The sequence below is a fragment of the Lynx canadensis genome, chromosome D4 (assembly GCF_007474595.2).
Source record: "Lynx canadensis isolate LIC74 chromosome D4, mLynCan4.pri.v2, whole genome shotgun sequence".
Taxonomy (NCBI): domain Eukaryota; kingdom Metazoa; phylum Chordata; class Mammalia; order Carnivora; family Felidae; genus Lynx; species Lynx canadensis.
Genome location: NC_044315.2, coordinates 16,691,137 through 16,717,140, shown reverse-complemented (window position 1 = coordinate 16,717,140; position 26,004 = coordinate 16,691,137). Strand labels below are relative to the sequence as shown.

At 39.1% G+C, this 26,004-nt stretch overlaps 1 protein-coding gene across 1 annotated transcript in view; it reads left to right on the top strand.

Annotated features, from left to right (window-relative positions):
* Positions 1-26,004, top strand: part of TRPM6 (transient receptor potential cation channel subfamily M member 6) — a 170,721-nt gene that overhangs the window by 39,739 nt on the left and 104,978 nt on the right. The window contains exons 2-5 of the mRNA XM_030293715.1: positions 9,625-9,704; positions 13,067-13,105; positions 19,479-19,656; positions 22,740-22,953. Coding sequence (XP_030149575.1) covers positions 9,625-9,704; positions 13,067-13,105; positions 19,479-19,656; positions 22,740-22,953 — 511 coding nt within the window. The remainder of the gene's footprint in view (positions 1-9,624; positions 9,705-13,066; positions 13,106-19,478; positions 19,657-22,739; positions 22,954-26,004) is intronic.

The following is a 26,004-nucleotide window of genomic DNA, read 5'->3' as shown; positions in this document are numbered from 1 at the left end:
TGTCATCCTCTCCTTGCCTCTGTTGGAAGAGGATGCATTTTCTTCAAGGCCGAGCCTTCCTTCTTAGCTGTTCATACCAGTTCCTCACCTCCTCCCATCCCCCCCCCCCGCAGTCTCTAAAGTCATTTCCATTCTCTCTTACAACTTCTCTCTCTTTGTATTGACTTCTCTTTTATCTATAAACAAGGTCTAGGCTTTCTCAACATGAAATAAGCTTCTTTCAATTTTGTCTCTTAAACATATTGCAAGAGATCTCTGGCTCTGGTATTTGGTAGAACCTGCTCTTCCTCCATGAAAAGGTGGTAATAATTGTATCCATCACACAGATGTGGATATTATGGTAGCTAAGGCACATAAAGCACTTAGTGTGGCCTTTGACGTCTAGGGAAGGCTACACTAATGATGGCTGTTGCTTGATAGGGTTCATTTAGCAGCTCTTGTTCCTAATGTTGCTTCTCCCAAGGGTGTATTACACTAGCTGCCTCCTGCTTTGCACCCCAGTTCCTACATCTCTCTCCACCTGTTCACTGATCATGGACAAAATCGTCATTCTCTGTACTTTCTTGTCAGGATTAAACCCATCTTAGCTCTTCTTTGAATAGTCCTGCTTTTGTAATAATGCAGATTTTTTACTGAAGAGAGAAACTTTCTCCATTCTCTACTTCAGGTATCATATCACTATCCGCATTGGTAACTCTTTGTTCCTTATTCCCTGAACTCTCTGCACTATATGTTTAGTTATTTCCAGAGGTACTTGGCTCTTTCATCTTCTCTGTTCTCTGCTCCCCAGGGAACTCATGGCTTTTACCGTAAGTATTCTCAGAATTCTCTGCATGTCTAACCAGCATGGAATTCTGTCACCACTTCTCAAAACCTTTGTCATCTTTCAAGGCTTTTCCTAAGTCTCACATCCTCCTTAAAGGTTTCCCAAATATCCACAGGCAGAGGGGTTTCTCTTTCTAAGGAGTCCCATAGTCTGGTCTTGTGCCATACTTGGTATCTATTTATAAACATAGGGTTTTTTTGTTTATTCCCCCTTTGGTGTCGGTCTTTGGGACACAGTTTTATTTATTTTTATAAGAATAATATACGCCAACCAAAGTATTTTTTTAAGTTTATTTATTTATTTATTTTGAGAGAGAGAGAATATGAATGAGCCGGGGAGGGGCAGAGAGAGGGAATGAGACAATCCCAAGCAGGCTCTGTGCTGTCAGCTCAGAGCCCGACTTGGGGCTCAGTCCCACGAACTGTGAGATCATGATCTGAGCCAAAATCAAGAGTCAGATGCTTCACCAACTCAACCACCCAGGCAACCTCCCCACCCCCTTTTAAAATTTATTTATGAACCAAAGTATTTTTGAATGAATGAAGCTCTTATTCTTAGAGGTATTGATATTTCAAAGGAAGAATGGATAAACTGTTAGATTATATGCTACCTATGGGTTCTGAAGGGCTGATGATCCTCCATTTATCATGCTTCAATGACATCTCTGGGATGGAGAATTTGGTAGGCACTAAAGTCATCCCTAAGGCTAGAAATGAATACAGTCAAAGTTATCTTTCAAAAGTCCCTACATTGCTCATAAGGTATCGTATGTGAAGAGTTGATCTCTAATTGCTTTTTTCTCTAGGTTGAAATGTTTTTTCAGCTGAGCAACAGATTAAATAGGGGATGTTGAAATACTACAATGCAATTGAAATAAGCTGCACACACTAAGACATCATGTGGGACCTAAGGCCAATAAGGAAACCATAGATCCTGTCTCTGGCTCACACTCGTGCCTACATGTGATCACTTTGGGGCAATGGTTTTCTATGTGTGGTTCATGCACTCCTGGGTGTCTTTGAGACCCTTTCAAAGGATCCTCAAAATCAAATAATGGTACTAAGACATTTGCCTCTTTTGTTCATTCTCTTATGAGTGTCCAGAGGAGTTTTCCTAAGGTTATATGATCAATTCACAGTACCTAAAAAGGCAGTTGGGGCACCTGGGTGGCTCAGTTGGTTAAGTGTCTGACTTCGGCTCAGGTCATGATCTTGCGGTTCAAGGGTTCGAACCCCGTGTCGGGCTCTGGGCTGACAGCTGGGAGCCTGGAGCCTGCTTCGGATTCGGTGTCTCCCTCTCTCTCTGCCCCTCCCCCCACTCACACTCTGTCTCTGTCTCTCACAAAAATAAATAAACATTAAAAAAAATTTAAAAAGGCAATTAAAATACTACTTCCTTTTCCGATTACATGTCAGTGTGAGGCCAATTTTCTTTATATACTTCAACCCAAACCACGTACTGCAACAGACTGAATATAGAGGCAGATATGAGAATCTAGCTGTCTTGTCAGACATTAAAGAGATTTGTAAAAATATAAGACAACGCTCTTCTCTTTAAAATCTTTATGAATCTTAAATTTTTTTTCATAAAAAGTATGTTAACGTGTGATAGGTTTACTACTGGTATTTAAAATGAACTAAATAAATGTCTTAAAAAGTCCCAGTTCTGATTTCCTAAATTCATAAATATTGGTAGATACAGTCATATAAATGAGAGCTTTTTGTTAATTTCTATGACTATGAAAGGGTCCTAAGGCCCAAAGTTCTGAGAACTGTCACTCTTGAACTTTGTATACTCCTGGACGTAGAATGGCATTGAAGTCGCTCACACTTAAGTTTTTTGTTGTTGTTGTTTCTTCTCGTCTTTCTTCTTTTCTCTCTTATTCTTTCACTGAAGATTTTAATTTTTTCCAAATTAAGTGTGTGGTATTTGTCTCCTGATATTCAAGAAGTAAAATCCTGTTGCAGTGTTCTTTCTGCTGTGCTCCACATATATAAACCTCTCTATGGATGACCTCAATAAAATTGCCTTCAACCTGGAATTCCAAATAAAAGCATTATTGTTCCAGAGGACGGTAGGTTTCTTAAAAGTCGATTATTTAAGAGGATAGCTTCACTAATAATGACACTTGTGGCAAAAAAAAAAAAAAAAAAAAAAAGAAAAAAAGAAAAAAGTATAGTTTCACCCCAAGAAAAGGATTTTTAGACTATGTAGTTCACTCAGATGTAGTTTTGGTAAAGTTGTGGATAATTTAACAGGATATTTGGAGCATAAATAAAGACCATCTATGTACACAGATAACAAATTCATGGATATTTTCTACTTGTAAATTGGAGAAGACTGATTTTATTTATTGATTTATTTAAAAACATTTTCTTAAATGCTTATTTACTTTTTGAGAGAGACAGAGAGACAGAGAGAGAGAGACAGAGACAGAGCACAAGCAGGGGAAGGGCAGAGAGAGAGAGGGAGACACAGAATCTGAAGCAGGCTCCAGGCTCTGAGCTGTCAATACAGAGCCCGACATGGGGCTCAAACTCACGAACCATGAGATCATGATCTGAGCTGAAGTTGGACGCTTAACCGACTGTGCCATCCAGGGTCCCCACGACTGATTTTGTTTAATTTGAAAATCTTAACAGATTAGAGTAGTTTTATAACAAATAGGCCCAGCATTCAGTTAAATTCTGTATTTTACTATCCAGGGACAGTTGTAAAGAATACTCATAGAGGAGCTTCCCATTTCTTTCCCCCTTTTCTTATCAAAATGATTTAACATGATCTGAGATTACAAACTTTTTTTTTTTTTTTTTTAGCATGTTTTATTCCCCAGGGGACTGCATAAAGCTGAAGCCTGGGTGACAGCAGAGAAAAGGATGTCTCCTCACTGCTATTTGAAATTGTGTTTTAGGACATAATGAGGACTTTCACCAATTTGGGAAGGAGAGGGTTGGGGTAAGACATCATTTTAGTTTGAACATTTATGATACGCTCTACTTGGCCGGTGACCGTTGAGTTCTTCCAATGCCCCATTAGGCTCTGTGGAGAAATCATAAATGTTGTACTCATGTACTTAAGAGTTTATATAATGTAGACATTCATTCTGAAGTTCTAAATGCCTTTGCCCTACAAGGCAGGAAATGAAAATGTTGGCAAAATTTCTCACCTAAACAGGAGAACTGGCATTCTAGGGAATTGTGAGTTATTCAGTTGACATTCCATTTTTAACGATGTTACCCAAAAAAATCATTACCAACAAAAGTAGCACTCACTTTCTCCTACCCCAAAAGAAAAAACATGCAAGATTATCTTTTACGAAGTATGCCTAAATGCTGCCTGCTGGACAGATTATTTACTTGGAAACCAGTGAGATCAACTCGTGGCAGTGTAGACGAACCAGCTCCTTGGGTTTTGGTTCTTTTAGGTTTGCACACCCTTTGCCTAAGATTGTTAATCTTCAATCAAGTGAGTCCTGTGGAGCATCCCTGTAGAACGAGGACAGAACCCCGTGGAAGGCCCTGAGCTGACTCTTCGGAGTGAATGGGTTTGCTTTGCAGTGAAGCAGTTTCTCTGGGCCAACAGATTGTGCGCTGTGGAAGTCTACCTGCCTGTCCCTCGGCTTGAAGAGGCCCTTGCTCCAGAGGAGAGGCCATGTAGAAGAAATATCAAATGTCCACCTTGAGTCTGAAAATAGTATTTCTCTGGTCCATTCTGGTGCCTCCTGTGTGTCGTCGATTCCAAGATAAATAAGCTAACACTCTATCTTAAAGTAGATTACGATAATGTTAAGAGAAAAACGACTTGAGTAAGAGCAATTAATTAAGCATTGTTCATGCTGTCATATGTATAAGATAGTGTGGGCAAAAATTGATTGATGAACAGATAAAGAAGACGTGGTATGTGTGTGTGTGTGTGTGTGTAATGAAATATTACTCTGCGATCAAAAAGAGTGAAATCTTTCCATTTGCAACAACATGGATGGAACTAGAGTGTATTATGCTAAGGGAAATAAGCCAGAGAAAGACAAATATCATGATTTCACTCATGTGGAATTTAAGAAACTAGACAGATGAACACAGGGAAAGGGAAGGAAAAATAAGATAAAAACAGAGGGAGGCAAACCATAAGAGATGCTTAAATACAGAGAACAAACTGAGGGTTGCTGGAGGTGAGGTGGGTGGGGGGATAGACTAAAATGGGTCATGGGCATTAAGGAGGGCACTTGGGATGAGCACTGGGTGTTCTATGTAAGTGATGAATCACTAAATTCAACTCCTGAAACCAATACTACAGTAAATGTTAACTACCTTGAATTAGAAAAACAAAAAGATAGTGTGGGAAGCATAAAAATGGGAACCTGTAGTTTCACCTGGGAAAACATTTGTTAGACATTAGATTTTTGGAAAGTACAACCGAGTTTTTGAAAAGAAATGACCTGTAATCTGTGTACCCCCTTCACTCCCAATCGCACAGCCCTCTGAATTTTAAAGAACAATCATTTGCAGAATTTTTTTTTTTTTAAATTAAGGAATGTGTCTAAAACTATGCCTTCTCAGGGGTGCCTGGCTGGCTCAGTCAGTGGAGCATACAACTTTTGATCTCAAACTTGTGAGTCTAAGCCCCGTGTTGGATGCAGAGATCACTTTAAAAATACAATCTTTAAAATGATGCCCTCTCAGAGATTCCCCTGAGAGAGGATCTGTTTATTCTCTCGGAGCCTGAAAAGCCCCAGTGTAGAAATAGTTTCATTGAGGACAGGGATGAATTCATATAGCTTATTGATTGATAAGCTTATTATTAGTTAGTTTGTATAGCTTCTGTTGGGAGATTCGTTTTTAGACCTTTGTTTGCTATTGGCCGCCCTCCCCTCAGGTCTGGGATTGTATGTACAATCTGATTATGTTTTAGAGTGAGGCAAACACAGAACCCGAGACCAACAGTTTCCCTTTTTTGTCCTCTGCCTTTCCCTCCTCTGGATAGTAATGTCAGTCAACAAACACCCCCCCCCCCCACCTCAGTATCTATCTGTCTGCCTGTCGGTCTGTCTATCTATCATCTCAGCAAAACACCCAGCTCTGTAGGCTGCCATGATAGCTGCAGAAATGGCATAGTCTCCACCCCCAACTACTGCCCACGACAGTTTGCTGCTCCAAGTGGCAGAAGCCACCACGTTGGACATTTGTCCTCAATGGATCTGGGCTATTGAATTAGAACCAACAAACATTTGGTTTCTAACCACTCTCTGTTGATCTGAATGTGAGAGCCTCTTCTGTATGTGCTGCAGAGTGTATTAAAAAGGCTATCATTACAAGATAAAGTAAAGTTTGAAACTGGGAATTGCTTGAAACTCTTGCAAATTAGGCCTGATTTTCTTTTCCCATAGTTTTGAGATTAGACGTGAGAATTGCAGGAACAAAGTTTCCATGTTCTTGGTATGGCACAGGTCTCCTGTTTACACCTTTGAAGGGAAAATTATGTTCATGGATTCCTGAAGTTCTAGTTTATGCGTGTTCGTTGTGTTGTTCATTCCAGTAATCACTGGGTTGGGCCCCAGGGGTAACAGAAATGACTGTCAGTGGGGCCCATGAGAGCAAGAGTCTAGTGGAGAAGGTGGACCCAGAGAAGTCATTTCTTTTAAGTATGAGATGTCCCAGGAGGAAGATTTGGAGGTCAGGAAGTATTTTCCTATGGAAGAAAAAAAAAATCAAAGTTAAGTTCCCTGGCTACCAACCAAAAGCTAATTTTTTTTTTATATATCAATAATAATAGCTAAGCTTTAATAGACCCTTAATAAGTCCCAGGGAAAATTCTAAAGCTTTAATTTTATTCCTTTCAACAGTGCTATGAGGTATTATTATTATCTCCATTTTCAATAAATGACCAAACAGTCATGAAGAAATTAATTTGCTCAGATAGGCCTACCAGTCAGATACCTAATCTAGTCTCTTAAAAAGAATGAATGACAACATAGCCTGCTTAATTTGTATATCTAGTTTCCTATATTAATGACCCTTTTTGGAGGGCTTTTTAATAGTTAACTGGTGAACGTGCAGTTTAACGATACCAGCTTATTATGTTTCCTCCTTTTTATTCCAAGTTACATCAGAGCAAAAAGCTTGTCTTACCTGTCATAGAGTTGACAGCATGCAGCCTGGAGGCCTATCCGATATATTGGTTGAATCAATTTGGAATGACGAGCTCTTTGAGAACATACTGACTTCCCTATAGCACTCTTCTCAGTACTTTGCAAAAGTTAGGTACTTAATAAATGCTTGCAGAATGAATAAACGAAATTGTTAGTTTTTGTAGTGGAAATAGGGCTTACCAATTCCAAAAGATTGTGTCATTTCTTGTTATAGTAAGTAGATTTTGAGATTACTTTGTTGAGTTCACTCCATGGTCTGTGACTCTGAATTTTTCCAAGTTTCTATGTTTTTAGTGCTCTACCAATTTAGCGGATGGCTTTTAAAAAGCTGCTGACTATGCAAAAGGGATAAGAAGGTAGAATGATTTGGGGGACACCCGGGTGGCTCAGTCACTCGAGTGTCTGACTCTTGATTTTGGCTCAGGTTATGAATCCAGGGTTGTTCTGCACTGAGTGTGCAGCCTGCTTAAGATTATGTCTCTCCTTCTGTCCCTCTCCCCTGCTCTCATGCTCTCTCTGTCTAAAAATAAAAAAAAGAGGGTAGAATGATTTTAAGATGACCTGGGCTTGATCTGGGAAGTTTTCCTTGTTTATAGATATGTTTAAAATGTGCAGGAACCAGTCAGTCAATGCCCACCCCCCTCCTTTTTGCTTAGCAAGATCTGGATTCTGCTTATATACAGTTCCATTCAGTAGTCAGCAGTTATGTTTAGGGTTGGCGCATATTGAACAAAATCCATGAGTTTAATATTGAAGTATACAGGGGAGTCCATAAATGCCTCATTTGTAATTGTGGGGGAAGGAAAACTTTTCCCCTGCTCTCTTAGGTTTGATGGCTGGCTCTGTAATAAACTGACAGAAGAAAAGATAGGCACACTTATTAATTTTTGATAGGTGCGTGGGGACATGACAGGAAAACAAAAGTAAATGCCCCAAAAAGGGTGATATTTGAGAATTGATATACTGTCCCAATAGGGGAAGGGTTGGGGGTGTAGGCAATTTAGGAGAGAGTTAATGATTTGTAGAAAAGATGAATGGGCCCTTAGAAGAATAGATGGGAGATATGATAGTTTGTGACCAGGTTTGTCTGGGTGTGATGTTGACTTCTACTCCCTTGTCTTGAGATAAGAGTCAATCCTTCCTGGTTGATGAAACTCCCAGGGCTTTATGACAATTGAGTTCCTGTGGAAGATCCATCTTTAGGCAGATAGGGAGAGTTCAGCGAAAGCCTCTCACTGTACTTGCCGTTTTCCAAGTGCCTACAGCTCAAAAGAACCTATACACCAAGGCAGCATGTTTTAGGGTGGCATGTCCTGAGCATCTGGGACGTGAGGATAAAGTCCCAGAGAATGAGGTTGCACAGCTGGATTTGTCACCTGTTGTCTGGTGCTGTGCATTTCCTGCAACTGTAGGATGAGAACAGATGTCAGAGTGAGGCGGGGGGCGGCAGTAACATGGAGTTTGAAAAGCCCCCTTGCAGATTCCCGTCCACTGCCCTTTTGTCACTGCGGTAATGCATGTGTTTATGTTTTTATGTGATGTACTTATATGTTGATATGAGCCAAAATATTTTCATGTTAGGAGAAGGCCAAGCTCATCAATTGGCTGGGGTCTATTGTGGCTCCAGTGTCCTCTGCTTCTGGATTTATAATATGGCCCATGGGAGAGCATGGCTGTGAGTTGAGTTTTGTAGAATGGGAGAGATTTTATTACGAGGTTGAGCGAGTACCTATGTCCCATCAGGATTTAAGGACGGTTGTAGGCTGTGCAACATGAAGCGGCACAGTCAGGGGTAAGCCATGCTTATAGAATGTGAATCAAATTGTCTACCTAAATAGAGAAGTAACCTGAGGCAAGCCCTAATGACCAGAAATTGAGTTGATTCAGGAAGAGCAAGACAATTGCAGTTCAGGAAGCACGCTGTAGCAAGCTATACCTGAGTCCCTGGAAGGCTTGGGGTGGTCTATATTTATGGTAAGGAGTGCAAACAGGAAGAAGTCCAGCCAGACTCCAAGTCATTAAGTTCATTGGCTTGAGGATGAGGAGAGATTCTTGGCAGATGTTCATTGGTCAGGAGGTAAGTCTCAGTCTTCTGTATGTGAGGCATTTACTGGGAGTCAGTGTCTCAGTTTTTAAGCTCTGTTCTTCTGAGGTCATGTGCATGAGATTCCTCAATTCATATCCTGCAGTCCCATTTGAGATTCAAGCCCTTTCACAGAATCCTGCTGAGATTCCAGCTTCCTGTGAAATCTTCACCAAAGTGGGACTTTATGAGTGAGAATTTTGAAGTTTGAGAACTTGAAATTCACTCTATAGAACTATGGTACAAGATTTAAAAGTGACTTGTAACAGAATTAAAATGATGCTTCAGTTATAACATTCCTTCCTTCCCAGAGTTTTGTGCATTTATGGACATTTTGCTGAAAATGAGATTATGGATCTATTTGTGATTATTTTTGTGTTCGCATTTGTTTTATTTGTGTCTGTGTTGTCTGTGATAGAAGCCAGTAAATGCTTAGTCTGTTTGGGGTTGGTCTTGACATTTTGATTCGTCTCCATGATATTTAAATATATCTTGCCTGCCAGAACTACTGTAGTTACACTGCTTTCTTACGTAATTATAATATGAAAAATAACGACACTTTCTCTTCAGTCCCAGAAATCCTGGATTGAAGGAGTGTTCAACAAGAGAGAATGTAGCAAAATCATACCTAGCTCAAAAGACCCTCACAGGTACAATTTTTAATTCTATTTTCCATTTTAAAGCAACACTACTTTGAGGACTGTTTGTGGAAACTTAGAGATATGATTTGTCTAGAGGATTCAATAATATATGTCTGTAAAGTGAGCGTTTCTTTATTTTTAATCAATGTTTCTTTTTATATGTTTATTTATTTCAATGTTTATTTTTGAGAGAGAGAGAGATAGACAGAGCACAAGTGGGGGAGGGGCAGAGAGAGAGAGGGAGGCGCAGAATCTGAAACAGGTTCCAGGCTCTGAGCCATCGGCACAGAGCCCGACGTGGGGCTCAAACCCATGAACTGTGAGATCATGACCTGAGCTGAAGTCAGATGCTTAACTGATTGAGCTACCCAGGCGCCCCTGTTTCGTTGTCTTTATAAAAATAATACGTGATTATTGCAGACAACCTGTGGAACTCAGGGACCTTGTTGATTTCATACCTTACTCCAACCCCAGTTGCTTCTGACCGTGCCTGCTGCTTGGTATGCTCCTGACAAACATCTGTTTAATGACCGAGGGAAGTATAAAGAAGAAAAGGTTTATCATAATGACATCACCCTGATGGAGCCACTGTTACTATCATGGCGGTTGTCATTTCTTTGATGCTTCTATTTCTCTTAGTGAAATAATGGCAATTAGGGGAACCCCTGCAACAAACATGATGGTGCTAGAGATCATCATGCTAAGCAAAATAAGTGAGTCAGGGAAAGACAGAGACCATATGATTTAACTCATTTGTGGAATTTAAGAAACAAAACAAATGAGCAAAGGGGAAGACAAAAAAGGAGAGGGAGAAAAACTGAGAAATAGACTCTTTACTGCAGAGAATAATCTGAAGGTTACTGGAAGGAGGTGGGTGAAATGGTGAAGGGGATCAAGGGCGCATTTAGAATGAACACTGAGTACTGTAGAGCATTGTTGAGTCACTCTATTGTACACCTGAAACTAATAGAATACTGGATGTTAACTATACTGAAATTAAAATTCAAAACCTAAGGGGGTGCCTGGGTGGCTCAGTTGGTTAAGTGACTGCCTTTGGCTCAGGTCATGATCTCACGGTTCGTGGGTTCAAGCCCCACATCAGGCTCTGTGCTGTCTGCATGGAACCTGCTTGGGATACTCTGTCCCCCTTTGTCTCTGCCCCTTCCCCACTTGTTAGTTTTCTGCCTCTCTCTCTCTCTCTCTCTCTCTCTCTCTCAAAATAAATAAAAATTAAAAAAAATAATTTAAAAACTTGAATTAAAAAAAGAAATGAGGAAAATATCTGGTGCTGTGTCCATTCTACCTGGTTTGGATGAACAATTTACAGCTTCTGAATACTGAATATTGAAAATATTGTGAATGTTCCTTATCCCCATCTCAAGCATTTATGGAAAATCGTGACAGTTCGGGGTATTTCAAGACGCCGTGTTCAGATTATGCAGAGTTCCCTGTTTTCCCCATATACTTTTTGTTTGAGCGGGTAGTGGATGGCAGAATGGAATGACTTGAGTTTGCTGAGTTCTTGAGAACCCTTTGGAAGCTCTACTTTTAGAACAAAGTTCAAAACAGCGGCCAGTGAAAGATAGGAGAATAAAGGGCTATGGAAAATTCCCCAGGGTAATTGGGTTCATGAAATTAAGATTGGATGGCATTGCCCTTGGGGAGTAGAAATTAAAAGGAAAAGGAAAATAGAAGAGCCATATTTTAATTGGGGGCGGGGGGCACTCTATTTTTAGATCCTTTTTAGCATTTGGCCTTATGTTCATTTAAAGTTTAGAAACCACAGTTGTATGCTTATGAAGGGTAGCATGAAATTCTTGATCTTTGGGGACAACTAAAACAGTGATCCTTGCCTTTGTTAAATATTTACTAGCCCCACCCTCATTGAATTACCTGTGGTCTGTAAGCCTTGTGATTGGAAGTTCTCATTTTACCTGCTTATAAAATGTTTTACAGAATGCCAAGGTAACCTTGTTTTTTCCCTTCATCTTTTATAAAGACATCTTGTGATGTGACGATGGTCGCAATGGAAGGCAGACTGAGCTCAGGCAACTCCTTCTGCTTCTGTAAATAGAAAATCATTTTCATAATCATCGTGTTAGTGAAATGTGATAAACTATAGGCCATTAGCCCATAGACTCAAGAAGAATAGCAATGATCATAGTTCCATATTATAGAATGGTCCAAGATCTACCACAAGCAGTCTCTATTTTGTGTAATTATGAAAAAAAAATTAATGGATGATTATGGTTCTTCGTTTGCCAGCCTTTTTCTTAGATCCTAGTAAGAATCTCAAAATTGTATCTTTCATGAGGTTTTCTTCCTGACTGTGCACAAGAAAAAGGTGATAGTTCATGATTTTAAATTTAGATGAAAATTTATCTTTTGTTTGTTATTTTTGTAATTCCTAATAAGAAACTGATCTGATAGACTTGATGACAATGTCTTTTTCCTTCTTATTTTTCATTTGCTGGTGAAGTGAAGCTTCTGAGAAAAGACAGTCCCAAAAGGCTAGGACAGGAAGAAGTGACAGGGCCTAAATATTTGTTTCTGAATAATTTAGAATGATCCTGATTCTATGAGTACTATATTTTCTTCCACTGTTTTAACTAATATTCTCTTCTAATTGAAACTTCTTTATACCTAAAATATGATCAGTGATGATCACCATGATCCCCCAACATCAGAAGGTTCTTTTTTGAATTATAAAAAGAAAGATTAATAAGGGTAATACTTATAATCACACCAACCGTCTTTTGATTTGACAGTGTTTTATGGTTTTAAAGTTGTTTATATATAAATTTATATATAATTATATTACTAAATCATATAATATACAGCATATAAGTAGTATATAATTATTATATATAATTTATAAATATATGTTTACATATTTATACTATGTAAATACATTTTCTTAATTCTCAGAATTCTCAAGAATTCTCTTATCTTCATAGAGTAATAATAATAATAATAGCTACCATTATTATATATACTGCAATGCCACCACTCTAAGACACATTACATATGTTATCTCAGGTCATCCTCTTAATAACCTTATGGGGCAGATGTTATTTTCAGATGTGAAAACTGGGGCTTGGAGGAATCATTGAATCAATGAGACTTAAATCCAGGTATTTAGGTTTCAATTTCAGTGTTCTGTTCATTAGGTCATGGTTGCTGCAGTCTAATTATATTTGGCAAATGACAAATGGGAATATTTGGGAAATGATACATGAGTACTAGCACGTGCTGATTTTGCTAGACCTTGGAAAATAATAGATATTTACGGTATGTGCATTAAGTGTGCTTTCAAAATGTATCACTAAACTAACAGAGGTTGTGTTGTTTTTTTTTTTTTTTTAATTTAGATGCACCGCAGGATGCCAGGTCTGCCAGAATTTAATCAGGTAAGACTTAGAGAAATAAGATTTCTTTTAATATTTAGGCACTCTGTGTAAAACTTATTGGGGTAGTTTTCTCACATCTTGAATGGACTCAATGAAAGGACTTCATTGGTGGATCCTGTTTACCTCTCCAAGGGAAGTTTTAAAAACAAATGTGGGATGTTTTTGAAGGAGAGCGAGTTTTTGAATGTAATAGATTACTTGAATTACTGAGACATGTAAATGGCAAGGGCGTTTGGCAAGAGCTTCTAGCAGTTGAAATACTTGTAAAGCATTGCCTTTTCATTTGACTATGTTGTATTTTACTTGGATAACGAAGATGCTTTGTGCACTGTGTTTGATCTATGACTTTCAAGTGATGTGTGCTCAGACCAAGCTCTGATTCTGACACCGGTTTTGATGTGTATGTTTTTTTCCAACAGCACCAGGAAATTAAAGTCTGGATATAGTGTCACATCCTGTAGGTGAACAGCTCAGTCCTACAAGACTGCTCTTCCTCCCCGTACTTTGGGTGCCAACCCCAAGTCCAAGTTGTCACCTGTGGTTCTTTAGAGATAACTAAATATAGATGAGAGATTCCCAAGGATATCTCCATGGGGTCATTTAATTTGCTAGCAAGGCTCCCAGACTCAGAGAAACATTGGCTTATGTTTACCAGTTTATTATAAGGATATTAGGAAGGATAAACAGCTAGATGGAAGAGGTGCATAGGGCGAGGTATGTGGGAAGGGGCACGGAGCTTCAATGTTCTTTCTGAGCAAGTCAGTCTTCTAGCACCTGCATATGATCACCAACCTGAAGTTCTCTGAATTCCATCCTTTTGGGTTTTTATAGAGGCTTTATTACATAAGCATGATTGGTTGAATCATTGGCCATTGGTGGTTTATCTTTATCTTTCTTTATCTTTGTCTTTCTTATCAGCATCCTTATCTTTCTTATCACATAGGGAATTTCAAGGGTTTTAGGGGCTCTGTACCATAAATGGGGACAAAGACCAAATATATATTTATTATAAATCACAATATTACCCAAGCTTATGGGCAAAATGAACTCTTTAGCAGAATACAAATGTTAACAGTGATTTGCATTTTAAACTATCTGTTAATAACGGGTTTTACCCTTCTTTTTGTAAGTGTAGGAAAATATAATTTCCTGAATTTTGAGCATAGTTCACATTACAGATTGACCCAGAGTTAAACTTATTTTTGTAAAAGAAAAAAATCCAGAATCCCAAGTTTAGCAAATTATGGGGAAAGGATAACACGGTCCACGGCTGTAGGAGGAGAGGAAGTATAAGCTTGCTGGGTGTGTTGGTCTGTTCAAGCTGCGCTAACAGCGTACTACACATTAGGTGGTTTAAACAATAAAAATTTATTATTTCAGAGCCATGCAAGTCCAAGATCAAGGTGCCATTAGAGCTGGTTTCTGATGAGGTGTCTCTTCTTGCTCTGCAGGCAGCTACCTTCCCACTGTGTCTTCACATGGCCTTTCCTCTGTGCGCTGACAGAGAAGAGAGCTCTTGTGTCTCTTTCTTTTCTTACAAAGACACCATGCCTATCAGATTAGAGTCCCGCTCTTATGACCTCACTTATTATTTACTTATTTTTTTGCTGTTGAATTATTTATTTATTTATTTATTCTTTATATAATTTATTGTCAAGTTAGCTAACATACAGTGTGCACAGTGTGCTCTTGGTTTGGGGGTAGATTCCCATGTTCATCGCATACATACAACACCCAGTGCTCATTCCAACAAGTGCCCTCCTCAATGCCCATCACCCATTTCCCCCTCTCTACTCCCCTCCCCGCCATCAACTCTCAGTTTGTTCTATTCAACAGTCTCTAATGGTTTGCCTCCCTCTCTGTTTGAAACTATTTTTCCCCCTTCTCTTCCCCATGGTCTTCTGTTAAGCTTCTCAAGTTTCACATATGAGTGAAAACATAGGATATCTGTCTTTCTCTGACTTATTTCACTTAGCATTATACCCTCCAGTTCCATCCATGTCGCTGCAAATGGCAGGATTTCATTCTTTCTCATTGCCAAGTAGTATTTCATTGTATATATAAACCTCATCTTCTTTATCCGTTCATCAGTTGATGGATATTTGGGCTCTTTCCATAATTTCGCTATTGTTGACAGTGGTGCTATAAACATTGAGGTGCATGTGCCCTTTCGAAACAGCACTCCTGTATCCTTTGGATAAATATCTAGTAATGCTATTGCTGGGTCATAGGGTAATTCTATTTTTAATTTTTTGAGGAACCTCCACACTGTTTTCCAAAGCAGCTGCACCAGTTTGTATTCCCACCAACAGTGCAAGAGGGTTCCCGTTTCTTCACATCCATGCCAGCATCTGTTGTTTCCTGAGTTGTTAATGTTAGCCATTCTGACAGTTGTGGGGTGGTATCTCATTGTGGTTTTGATTTGTATTTCCCTGATGATGAGTGATGTTGAACATCTTTTCATGTGTCTGTTGGCCATCTGGATGTCTTCTTTGGAAAAGTGTCTATTCATGTTTTCTGCCCTTTTCTTCACTGGATTATTCATTTTTCAAGTGTTGAGTTTGGTAGGTTTTTTATAGATTTTGCATACTGGCCCTTTATTCGATATGTCATTTGCAGATATCTTCTCCCATTCCGTCAGTTGCCTTTCTGTTTTGTTGATTTTTTTCCTTTACAGCGTAGAAGTTTTTTTTTATCTTGATGAGGTCCCAGTACTTCATTTTTGCTTTTATTTCCCTTGCCTTTAGAGACATGTCGAGCAGGAAATTGCTGTGGCTGAGGTCAAAGAGATTGTTGCCTGTTTTCACCTCTAGGTTTTGACAGTTTTCTGTCTCACATTTATCTTATGACGTCATTTAAACTAGTACTGCCTTATAGGTCCTATCTCCAAATACAGTCACATTGGGGATTAGGGCTTCAACCTATGAATTTTTGGGGGACACAGTTCAGTTCATAACACTGATGAAGAGTTTCCATTTGGCTAACCTCTTTTATCTTTCCTCAAATTATTTTTACTTTTTAGTAATTATTTCAAATTTGCTGACATTGAAAGGAAAACCCAAGAATATATTGAAAAGAAGTGGAAGGCTTCATTTACTCCTTCTGTTTCCTACTTTATTCTCCAGAACCTCTCCCTGGCAATATTTTCCCAACCTCACAATCTTTAGAGATAACTAATGTGGATGATACTGGGAAAACATCTATTTCACACTATCCAGAAATTAAAAATGGTTGAAACTTGTAATTTTTGCACCTAACTAGGACCTAGTTTGATTTTTTTCATAAAGAGAATGAAATGTCTCAATGTCAGTTACTGAGCAGTCTATCGTAGCCATTGCTGGTATCTTCTCTGTTACATAACAGATTCCCATATGTCTATGGCTGTGTTTCTAAGCTATTTTGTCTTATTTTATTTTATTTTATTTTATTTTATTTTATTTTATTTTATTTTATTTTATTTTATTTTATTTTGTGTCATTGACCTACTTCTCCTGTTCCTGGTAAATGCCACTCTGCTTCATTATTATAGTTTTGTAATATATCTTGATATCTGATAGGGCAAGTCCGCTATGCTTTATTCTTTTTTTTTTTTAAGTCATTTTACTCTTTTAAACAATTTACATATCCATATGAATGTTCGAATTGCTTTGTCAAATTCCCTGAAAAATTCTTTTAGTATTTTGATGGGTATTTTATAGAATGTATAAAAGCAATTTGGGAAGGAATTGGCATTTAGCACCTTTACAAAGGTGATTCTCAAGGTAAGTCTTTAGTTAGTGATATGTAATTTAGGACTTCTAAAAGTTTTAACTAAAAGGATGATTATGGAAGCTTTTTTTTAAAATTTGGGGGTAATTGGTTTCTTCTATGAGAACATCTTGCCATAATTTAATGACCTGGTAAAAACTAGAATGAAACTACATTGACCCAATCAAATGGGTTAGACTAGAAAAATACTTAGAGCAAAGTGGGTTCAAACTGAAGAATAGTCCTATGAAAAGTTAGTGATTTATCTTTCCAGGTGTGAATGATGGTTTGCCTTCACTCATGTCCGGTTTGAAAAAGCCACAGTGAAATGAATCATTCAGCTTATGAATAAAATCCTTTTTCATTTTGAAGACTAACCCTTGTTCTAAAAGATGACCAGGTGATACATTTCTCTTTGATAGATTCTTATTATGTATATTTTATACATTTGAGATTATTTCTCCACCCTTTGAGTCAAGAGCCCCTCCATGCAGAACTCCAAAATGGTCCTCTGACTTCTTGTTCTGACTTCTCCTTATCATCCTGTTTTCTTGCTTAGCAGAGACCTATAACTTGTACACATTTTTATGTTGCTTTTCACACACACACATGAAAAGCCAGAATCACTTATAAAGTTGAGTAACCTCTTCGTATACAATGGGTATATGATCTGACACATTTGATGCAAATAACTTTCTTGGTCGGCAGACATATGATTTTTCATTGCCTCAGGTTTTCAAGTTCTGTGTGCTCAAATTGTAAATTTTCCTTCTGGTGTTTTCTAGTTCGGGAAACACAAGAAGGTTATCACCCTTTCGCCAATATGATTATTATTATATTTTGTTAGTTTTTATGTAGTTCTAGTTTCAAAAAGATTTAACCTTTTAATTTGCTTAGTTTATTTTGTTACATTGAAGAAATTATGGCTATGTATCTGAAATAGTTTTCACACCTTCTAATTATTGGCAAGAACATTTATTGACTTTTCCTTCCTTATATTACAAATATTAATTTATTATTTATATTTATAGTCAAGGCTCATTCATGGCTCTTTACTTTTGGCAGCTCTATGTTTACATGTTTCTCTGAAGTTGAATCTTTTTTTGCATTGATTAATATTCCTTTCAATATGCATATTATGTTTTACATGAAGACATCTTCTGACTCTCCTTAAGTATTGCATATTAGAGATTTTTAGTTTTTTTTTTTCTTTTTTTTTTTTTTTTGAGAGAGAGCGCACATGTACGCAAATGGGGGAAGGGCAGAAGGAGAGAAAGAGAGAGTCTTAAGCAAGCTCCACGCCCAGAAAGGAGCCCGGCATGGGACTCGATCTCACAACCCTGAGATCATGACCTGAGCCAAAATTAAGTCAGATACTTAACCGACTGAGCCACCCTGGCACCCCTCATTTCTTTCTTTTTTTTAATTTTTAGGATAGCGTTGTTGTTTTTTTTTTTTTTTTTTTTTTAATTTACATCCAAGTTAGTTAGCGTATAGTGCAGTAATGATTTCAGGAGTAGAGTCCAGTGATTCATCCCTTACGTGTGACACCCAGTGCTCATCCCAACAAGTGTCTTCCTTAATGCCCCTTGCCAATTTAGCTATCCCCTCCACTCTCATTTTTTTCTTAACAGCTTTGTTGAGATATAATTAACATAAACTACACATATTTGAAGTGTACAATATGATTTTTTTTTACCATCCTAACAATTTCAGTAGTGTTAAGTATATTTATGTTGTACAACAGATCTTCAGAACTTTTTCATCTTGTAAAACTGAAACTCTGTGTCCACTAAACACTAATTCCCCATTGGCCACTCCTCCCAGCCCCTGGCAGCCACCATTCATTCTATTTTCTGTCACTGTGGATTTGACTACTCTGCGTACCTCATATAAGTGGAGTCATACAGCAGTTGTATTATGACTGGCTTATTTCACTTAGCATAATATCCTCAAAGTTTAACCATATTGAAGCATATCCAGGATTCTTCCCTTTTTAAGGCTAGATAATATTCCATTGTATGTATATGCCACATTGGTTTGGCTATTCATCTGTCAGTGGGCACTTGGCGATTATGAATAATGATTTGGAATACTTAAATGAACATGGGTGTGCACAAGATTTTTGGTGTTTTTTTAAAAACATTCCCCAAATGATGGGGCGCCTGGGTGGCGCAGTCGGTTAAGCGTCCGACTTCAGCCAGGTCACGATCTCGCGGTCCGTGAGTTCGAGCCCCGTGTCAGGCTCTGGGCTGATGGCTTGGAGCCTGGAGCCTGTTTCCGATTCTGTGTCTCCCTCTCTCTCTGCCCCTCCCCCGTTCATGCTCTGTCTCTCTCTGTCCCAAAAATAAATAAACGTTGGGAAAACAAACAAACAAACAAAAAAACATTCCCCAAATGATTTTAATGTGCAGCCAAGGGAGAGAACCACTGAGGGTATTTCTAAACTCAGAAGACAATCTAATGATATAAATCTAATATAAAATATTAATGTGGAATTTTAAAAATTGTTCATTTGTATCATCTATATATATTACCTAGAAAAATGTACAAACATTACATCTATTTTCTATTTTGATATTGTGTAGTTTTCTATTCTGAAACTGGTTTTTATCCCATATTTAAGGTGTTACTGTGGGCGATTAATTGGAGACCATCATGGGATAGATTATTCCTGGACTATCTCAGCTGCCAATGGTAATGAAAATGAGCAATGGTCTGTTGAAAAGCACACAACGAAAAGCCCTACAGATACGTTTGGCACTATTAATTTTCAAGACGGAGAGCATACCCACCACTCCAAGGTTTGCTAATAACACATTATTTTGCTAGCTTTTTTGTTGTTGTTGTTTAAGAGAGAGAGAGTGCAATAGGGGAGAGAGGGGCAGAGGGAGAGAGATAGAGAATCTTAAGCAGGCTGCACAGTTAGCCTGAAGCCTGACATAGGGCTCGATCCCATGACCCTGGGATCATGACCTGAGCCAAAATCAAAGTCAGACGCTCAACTGACTCAGCCACCAGGCACCCCGTTTTGCTAGTTTTTAACAGAAAGTAACCACCAAATGTTTCTCCCAATTGTATCTCCAAGTGTAGATGATCAGATGACCAGGTTTTATTGCAAAAGTGTTCCATGGTATTGACCTCTTCCCAAAAATGACCTGACTCTTCTCTTTCCTTTACGTCTGAGGGCATTCTACCTTTCCAGGGTGTGGTATGGCCAGGTCTTTATTTGACCTCTTTCAGCGTGGTTATGCCTTCCCCATAGGAGAATGGCTTATTGCTCTTGAGAAAGGACTGCCCTGTTTTTAAGGAATGGAGAAAAGTCACTGCCAAAGAGCAGGCTTTAGCTGAAGCATGACCATAGCAATTACCAGTAACTTGGGGCTGTTCATGCCTGCCAAGTCCTCATGAGAGGAAGTGGGGGAATTTTTCTCTGTACCCCCTGAATGATAGTCCTTGGGCTTTCCAGGCCAGTTTTTCTCCTGTTCTAATATGGAGTTTGCATGTAATTTGCGTAGTTCTGACAGGTCAGGCATCTCTCAGGTGTTTTTCCTTGTGCTTGTTAATCACCTGTTTTATTAGAGGCAGATTTCCCTTGGGAACCTCCAGGGGATTCCACCTCAGGAAAGCTTAGAGTCAACTGTATCCTGGAGTGTGACCTGCAGTTGAATGAATTTGAAACAACAGTTCTTAATGATGCAGTCATAATCAAGTTTCATAATAGAGTTTTACAGTAATCTACTTTTCCGGTTATTAATCCTCTTGTGTTTAGTGTTGTATGTTGAAGTTTTCTTTAGTTGGTAGGAAAACTGCACTCATCCTCCTCTACAATCCTTTCTGGAAGCTGACTCTTATAGAACCCCGTATATAAATATCCCCTTAAGTTTAATCTACCTCCTTTTGCTTTTATGTTCATTCATAATCAAATCACCTTGATTTGCTCATTTTTTTCCGTCCATTTGGGAGATATTCATTGGTGCTCCCACTTTGCTAAGCCCCAGGGAGCATCTGTTCCATGGGAGGGGGGTGGTGCAGGGATGCTCTGGATGGGAATACAGGGTTCTTCTAGAGAATGAAAAGGGTAACTCTTGTTTTTCTGGGTGTGTGTGTGTGTGTGTGTGTGTGAAGGAAGCCATCTGGAAGTAGGGACAGCTAAGCTGATATCAGAAAGGTGAGTGAGGTGTTTGGTGTCTGGTGAGGCAGAGGGGTAAGACCGCTCTGGGCTGGTGGGAAGGCCAAGGGAGAGTATGGTACATTTAGGAGAACTGAAAATATGGTTCAACAGATCTCCTGATCACTAACAGATTTTAGGCTTAGCGTTAGACTTCATTACATCCTAAGTACGTGGAATGCATTTTATGTGATCTCTCAGAAGAGAAGAATCTACCTTTCATATTTAATACCAGGCGGGAAAGCAGTGAGAGCTGGTTATTCTTCTCCCTCCACTGCATTCCCCTTCCCAGTTTATCCCGCCCACCTCATTCCACAGAGGATTTGAAAAGAATCTATGCCAGTAAGAATCTGCCCAGTTAGTTATAAAGGAGGGGGTGGGGCGGGGGGAAAGTAAGTCATTAACCTTTGTCATCATCTTCGGTTGGCCTTTGGAAGAAAAGACTCCAGTGCTGATAATTTAGTTAATCAAGGTTGTTTATCTGAAATCTCTAGGAGAAATATCTGCTAGGACTAAAAGGACTTCTAGATGAAAGACAGAGGCACCCAGGAGAGTTGAGGTAGAGAAAAGGTGAACCACATTAGAGCCGCCTCCTCTGCCTTTATTCATGTTTCGGAGGAACACAAACCATTTCACAAAGGTCAACTTGTATTTTTTCCTACTATGTGAATATGTAAGAAGCCATGGCAAGTCATTTCCCTCACCTGTAAATTGAATCCTGATTATCCTTAGGTTCTATTACATTCTGTGATGGCTGTACCAACTCGATGTTCAGAAATTCTAACATTTTAATAAAGAGATTATGTTTTAAGAATTTCAAAGGTGAATGGACAGTTGTTTTAAGTCACTATCACATCCTGGAAGATAATGTGAGAATTCTATTTCATATGGATGAAGATCTCCACCTGTGGTTCTTTTTGGTGTAGCTTTCTAATTCATGGTTTCTTAGTGCCCTTGTTCCTATAAATCTGACTGATTCTTGCTGTTGGCTGGCTTATGCTCGAGGATGGCAAACTCCTCTCAATATGATTTTCACAGTCTGTGTGTGGCTGTTTCTGCCGGAAAAAGAGAACCAGTTATACACTATGATCTTAGGCAAAGCACAAAATGATTCTGGTCCTACCTGCTGATTCAGATTCTCTCTTCTTTTGGTTACATTGACTAGTCAAAGATGTGATTCTTTTGTGAAAAGTATTTATTTTGGAAAAAGACATTTTCAGAGAGATAATTATATATAAAGGAAATGTTTAGAATATAAAATTTACAATAAATTAAATGCTCCCAGACCATAATTTAATTTCAATGATGCAAATTTATGAAATAGTCAAGTAAATCAAAGGCCATACCATGTATGAAAAACCCCACTTCACCTCTGTGTAAATGCTTTTTTTTTAAATGGGTTTCCTGGAGTAGTGGTTTTTGCCAGTTTGAAGTATTTCTGCCTCATCCCAGATCTTCTAGAGGACATTGGTGGGTCAACCCTGAAAACCAGAGGAAGCCTTCCTACCGTGACTTGTAATTCCCAGAAGGAACTTAAAGCGGGGTGTGGGATCCTTTCAAAGTAAATGTTTACATTGTACAAAGATGAACTTTTAAAGAAATCCCAGACACTTCCTTTTAAGTTTGGGCCATTCCAGTCGCCCTGCTGTGTGCTTATTGTTGCCCGGCATGTAGTTTTCACTGTTTTATGTACATGTGTCTATGCATATCTTCCAGTATATTAGAACATCTTATGATACAAAGGCAGATCATCTGTTGCATTTAATGTTGAAAGAGTGGAAGATGGAACTGCCCAAACTGGTGATCTCTGTCCACGGGGGCATCCAGAACTTCAGGATGCCGTCTAAGCTTAAAGAGATCTTCAGCCAAGGTTTGGTCAAAGCTGCGGAGACAACAGGAGCATGGATAATAACTGAAGGCATTAATACTGGTAAAGTGCACTGTTTCTCTTTCTTTTCATCATCTTCTTCTTTCTTTTTTTTTTTAAATACCTCTTTCTAACTGAATCAGGCAGCATGGCACCTAATCTGTGCTCTGCAGTGCTCCCAGCGGATATGGTAGCGCGAGTCAGACAAAAAGCATGGTGACCGGAAAACAAAAACAAAAACAAAAAAAAACCCCAGAAGAATCATAGACCTTTCCTAGTATGTGTTTTCACCATTGTTAACATCTGCTATTTTACCACAACTTTGGGTAAACTTCAACAAAATAGTCTTTTCATGAACTTGAGGCTATGGTGAGATTTGAAAGGACACGGAATCCATGCAAGTATGTAGTGTGCGGCCATGGGCAAGAGCTAAACTCCCCATGGTCAAGTTTGACAACAAAAATACAACTGCATAAATATGAAGATCGAATTGTCTTTCTTAAGCAACTCATGAATTGGGCAGCATCCCATTTCACAAGTAAAGAGTTGCTCAGAGACTATGTATGAAGTGGAAGGTTTTTATAGGAAGGAGGGTGGGGCAAGGAAGTTATTAACAAAAGTAAAGAAAGGACTGTGGCAAGCTAGGTCTCCTTCCCTCAGGGGGCAAGGGAGGGGGTCCTTTCATGCAGATTACCTCATCTTCCTTTGGCGGGGAAGGGGAGGGGGAGAGTCCTTGTGACAGATTACCTCATTGGTGCTGATCAGAAACTTTCTTACTGAGTGGTTAAGACTACATTTCCGGGGTGGGAGAGGTTGGCACTACAGTTAGGTACTAAGCCCCAGTGTGATAACTTGGCCTAAGTGATTCCATTTTGGGCCTGTGGTTTCCCTTTTTAACAACATGTGCTTTATTTTACTTACTGCTTTTTTGGTTTGTTTTTTTAAAACATTTCAGGTTAGGGCCAGTTAAGGAACACAAATATGATAATGTGAAGCCTATTGAATTCGTTCAGATGAACAAAAGAACTGAGAAATGAGACACGCTTGGAGCTTTCTTACGCAATAATCAGGGTCGGCCCCAATTCAACCACAGCTCCTTAAGGCCTGACTGCTCAGGGAAGGATCCATGAACGAGCAGCATCAGGACCACCGGGGAGCTTGTTGGGAACGCAGATCTCAGATACCTCCCCAGACCCGCAGGACTGCCACTCTCCATTTTGACAATATCCCCAGATGATTCTTATGTACATTCAAATTTAAGAAGGCTTCCTTCCAGCTTCTTCCTATTCTCGAGCTGCTTCTACTGTAGTTGAACATTATCTGGTGTGAATTTTTGACATTTAATTGAATTTTGGCATTCAATTGAAGGCCACAAGCTACAAGAATCTCCTATATATAAAGCATTTGGGTAGATGCTCTTGGATGAAAGATGAGTAAGATATGGGCCCTGGGGTTAGTGATAGGGCAGACTATGACAGACCATAAGCAACTAACTAAAAATCGACGCTGACTGGGTCTTGGTTGAAATGCAAAGCAAGTATTTGGGAGTACAGGGAAGAGGAAGATGCATTCCAGTTCCAACTGAGGGCACCTGAGAAGGCATAGACAAGGATATAGCACTTGGTATTGACCTTGAGGGAAGAGTAGGAAGGAGCATCCTAGGCAGAGGTGGCCGTTCAGGGCCAGGCACACAGCCGGAGTTTAAGGCATATGCAGAAAGAGGTGATAAGGCTACAGGCTGGGTATGCCTTACGGCAGAGGACAGGGACAACCAGGGAGACTGGAGCCATACTAGATGCCATGCTGATGGGCTGAGAGCAGAGGGCTCTCAAAGGAATTTGAACAGGAGAATGAATAGGAAATAATATAGTGAGGTCTGGCTTTTACAGAGAGTCTCAATAGACAATCTGTACTAGAACCATCTGTGGGATGTGGAAATACAACCAGCAGCACCACAATGCTGATAACCCATGCCAAACCTATGGGATCCAAAACCCTACTGCAGAGTTGACTGCACAGTTGATGGTGATATACATCCAGAACCTGGATTCTAGAAAATGACTCTGGGAGATGTAAAAGAGGTTGGAGGGGAAGATGCCAGAGAGAGAGAGGGAGAAATGGTTAGGTACTGTGCATCAGATGTGTGCATATGTAGAGTGTTTGTTTGTTTCTGTGCTAATGACACATATAGGGTCAAAACTATATATATATAGGAAGAGTAAGTGGCACAGCGTTGTAATTAAAAGGCAGATTAAGTCAATGTCAAAGGCTACATACCACGTGATTCTCACTTTAAGACATTCTGCAAAAGGCAAAACTGGAGACAGTATAAAGATCGGTGGTTGCAAGGGGTTATGGTGGGGGGAATGAATAAGTGGAATGCAGACAATTTTTAGGGCAGTGACGCTGTTCTGTCTGATACTATAATGATGGAAATATATCGTTGTGTATTTGTTCAAACTATGGAATCTACAGCACCAATCCCTGATGTAAACTGTGGTCTTTGAGTGATAATCACGTGTCAGTATAGGTTCATCGGTGGTACAAATGTACCACTCTGATGGGCAATGTTGATAGTGGTCAGGGGTTGTGGGTGTGTAGGGGTGGGGGGGTACATGGGAAATCTGTACCACTGGTTCAATTGTGCCGTGAACCTAAAACTGCTTTAAAAAACAAAGTCTGTTTAAAAAAGAAAAGTCCGATATTTTGGGTGGGGATCCTAGCTCTACAAATTACCAGCTCTATAACCTTGGGCAAATTATTTAACTTCTTTATGATTCAATTCTTGCCTAAAAAATAGACTGAAGTTTCTACTTAAAGTGTGAATACATGGAAAACACTTTAAAAGTACCTGGTGCATTGTAAGAGTTCAGTAAGTGTTGGCTCTTATAGTTATTGTTATTATTAATTCCAGAAGGGCAAGTATGAATGCATTCGTGCTGGCATACTTATGTATATAAGCTATTAAATTAATTTGCTTCAGTGAAGCAAGGGACACATCTGCAGGATGTTTTGCTGGGACAGTTGAGAAGGTTACAGAAAAAAAAAAAAACATTTAGAACGTTCATGATGGTCTCATAAGACTTTCTGGTCAATCAAAAATAGGGGAAGAAC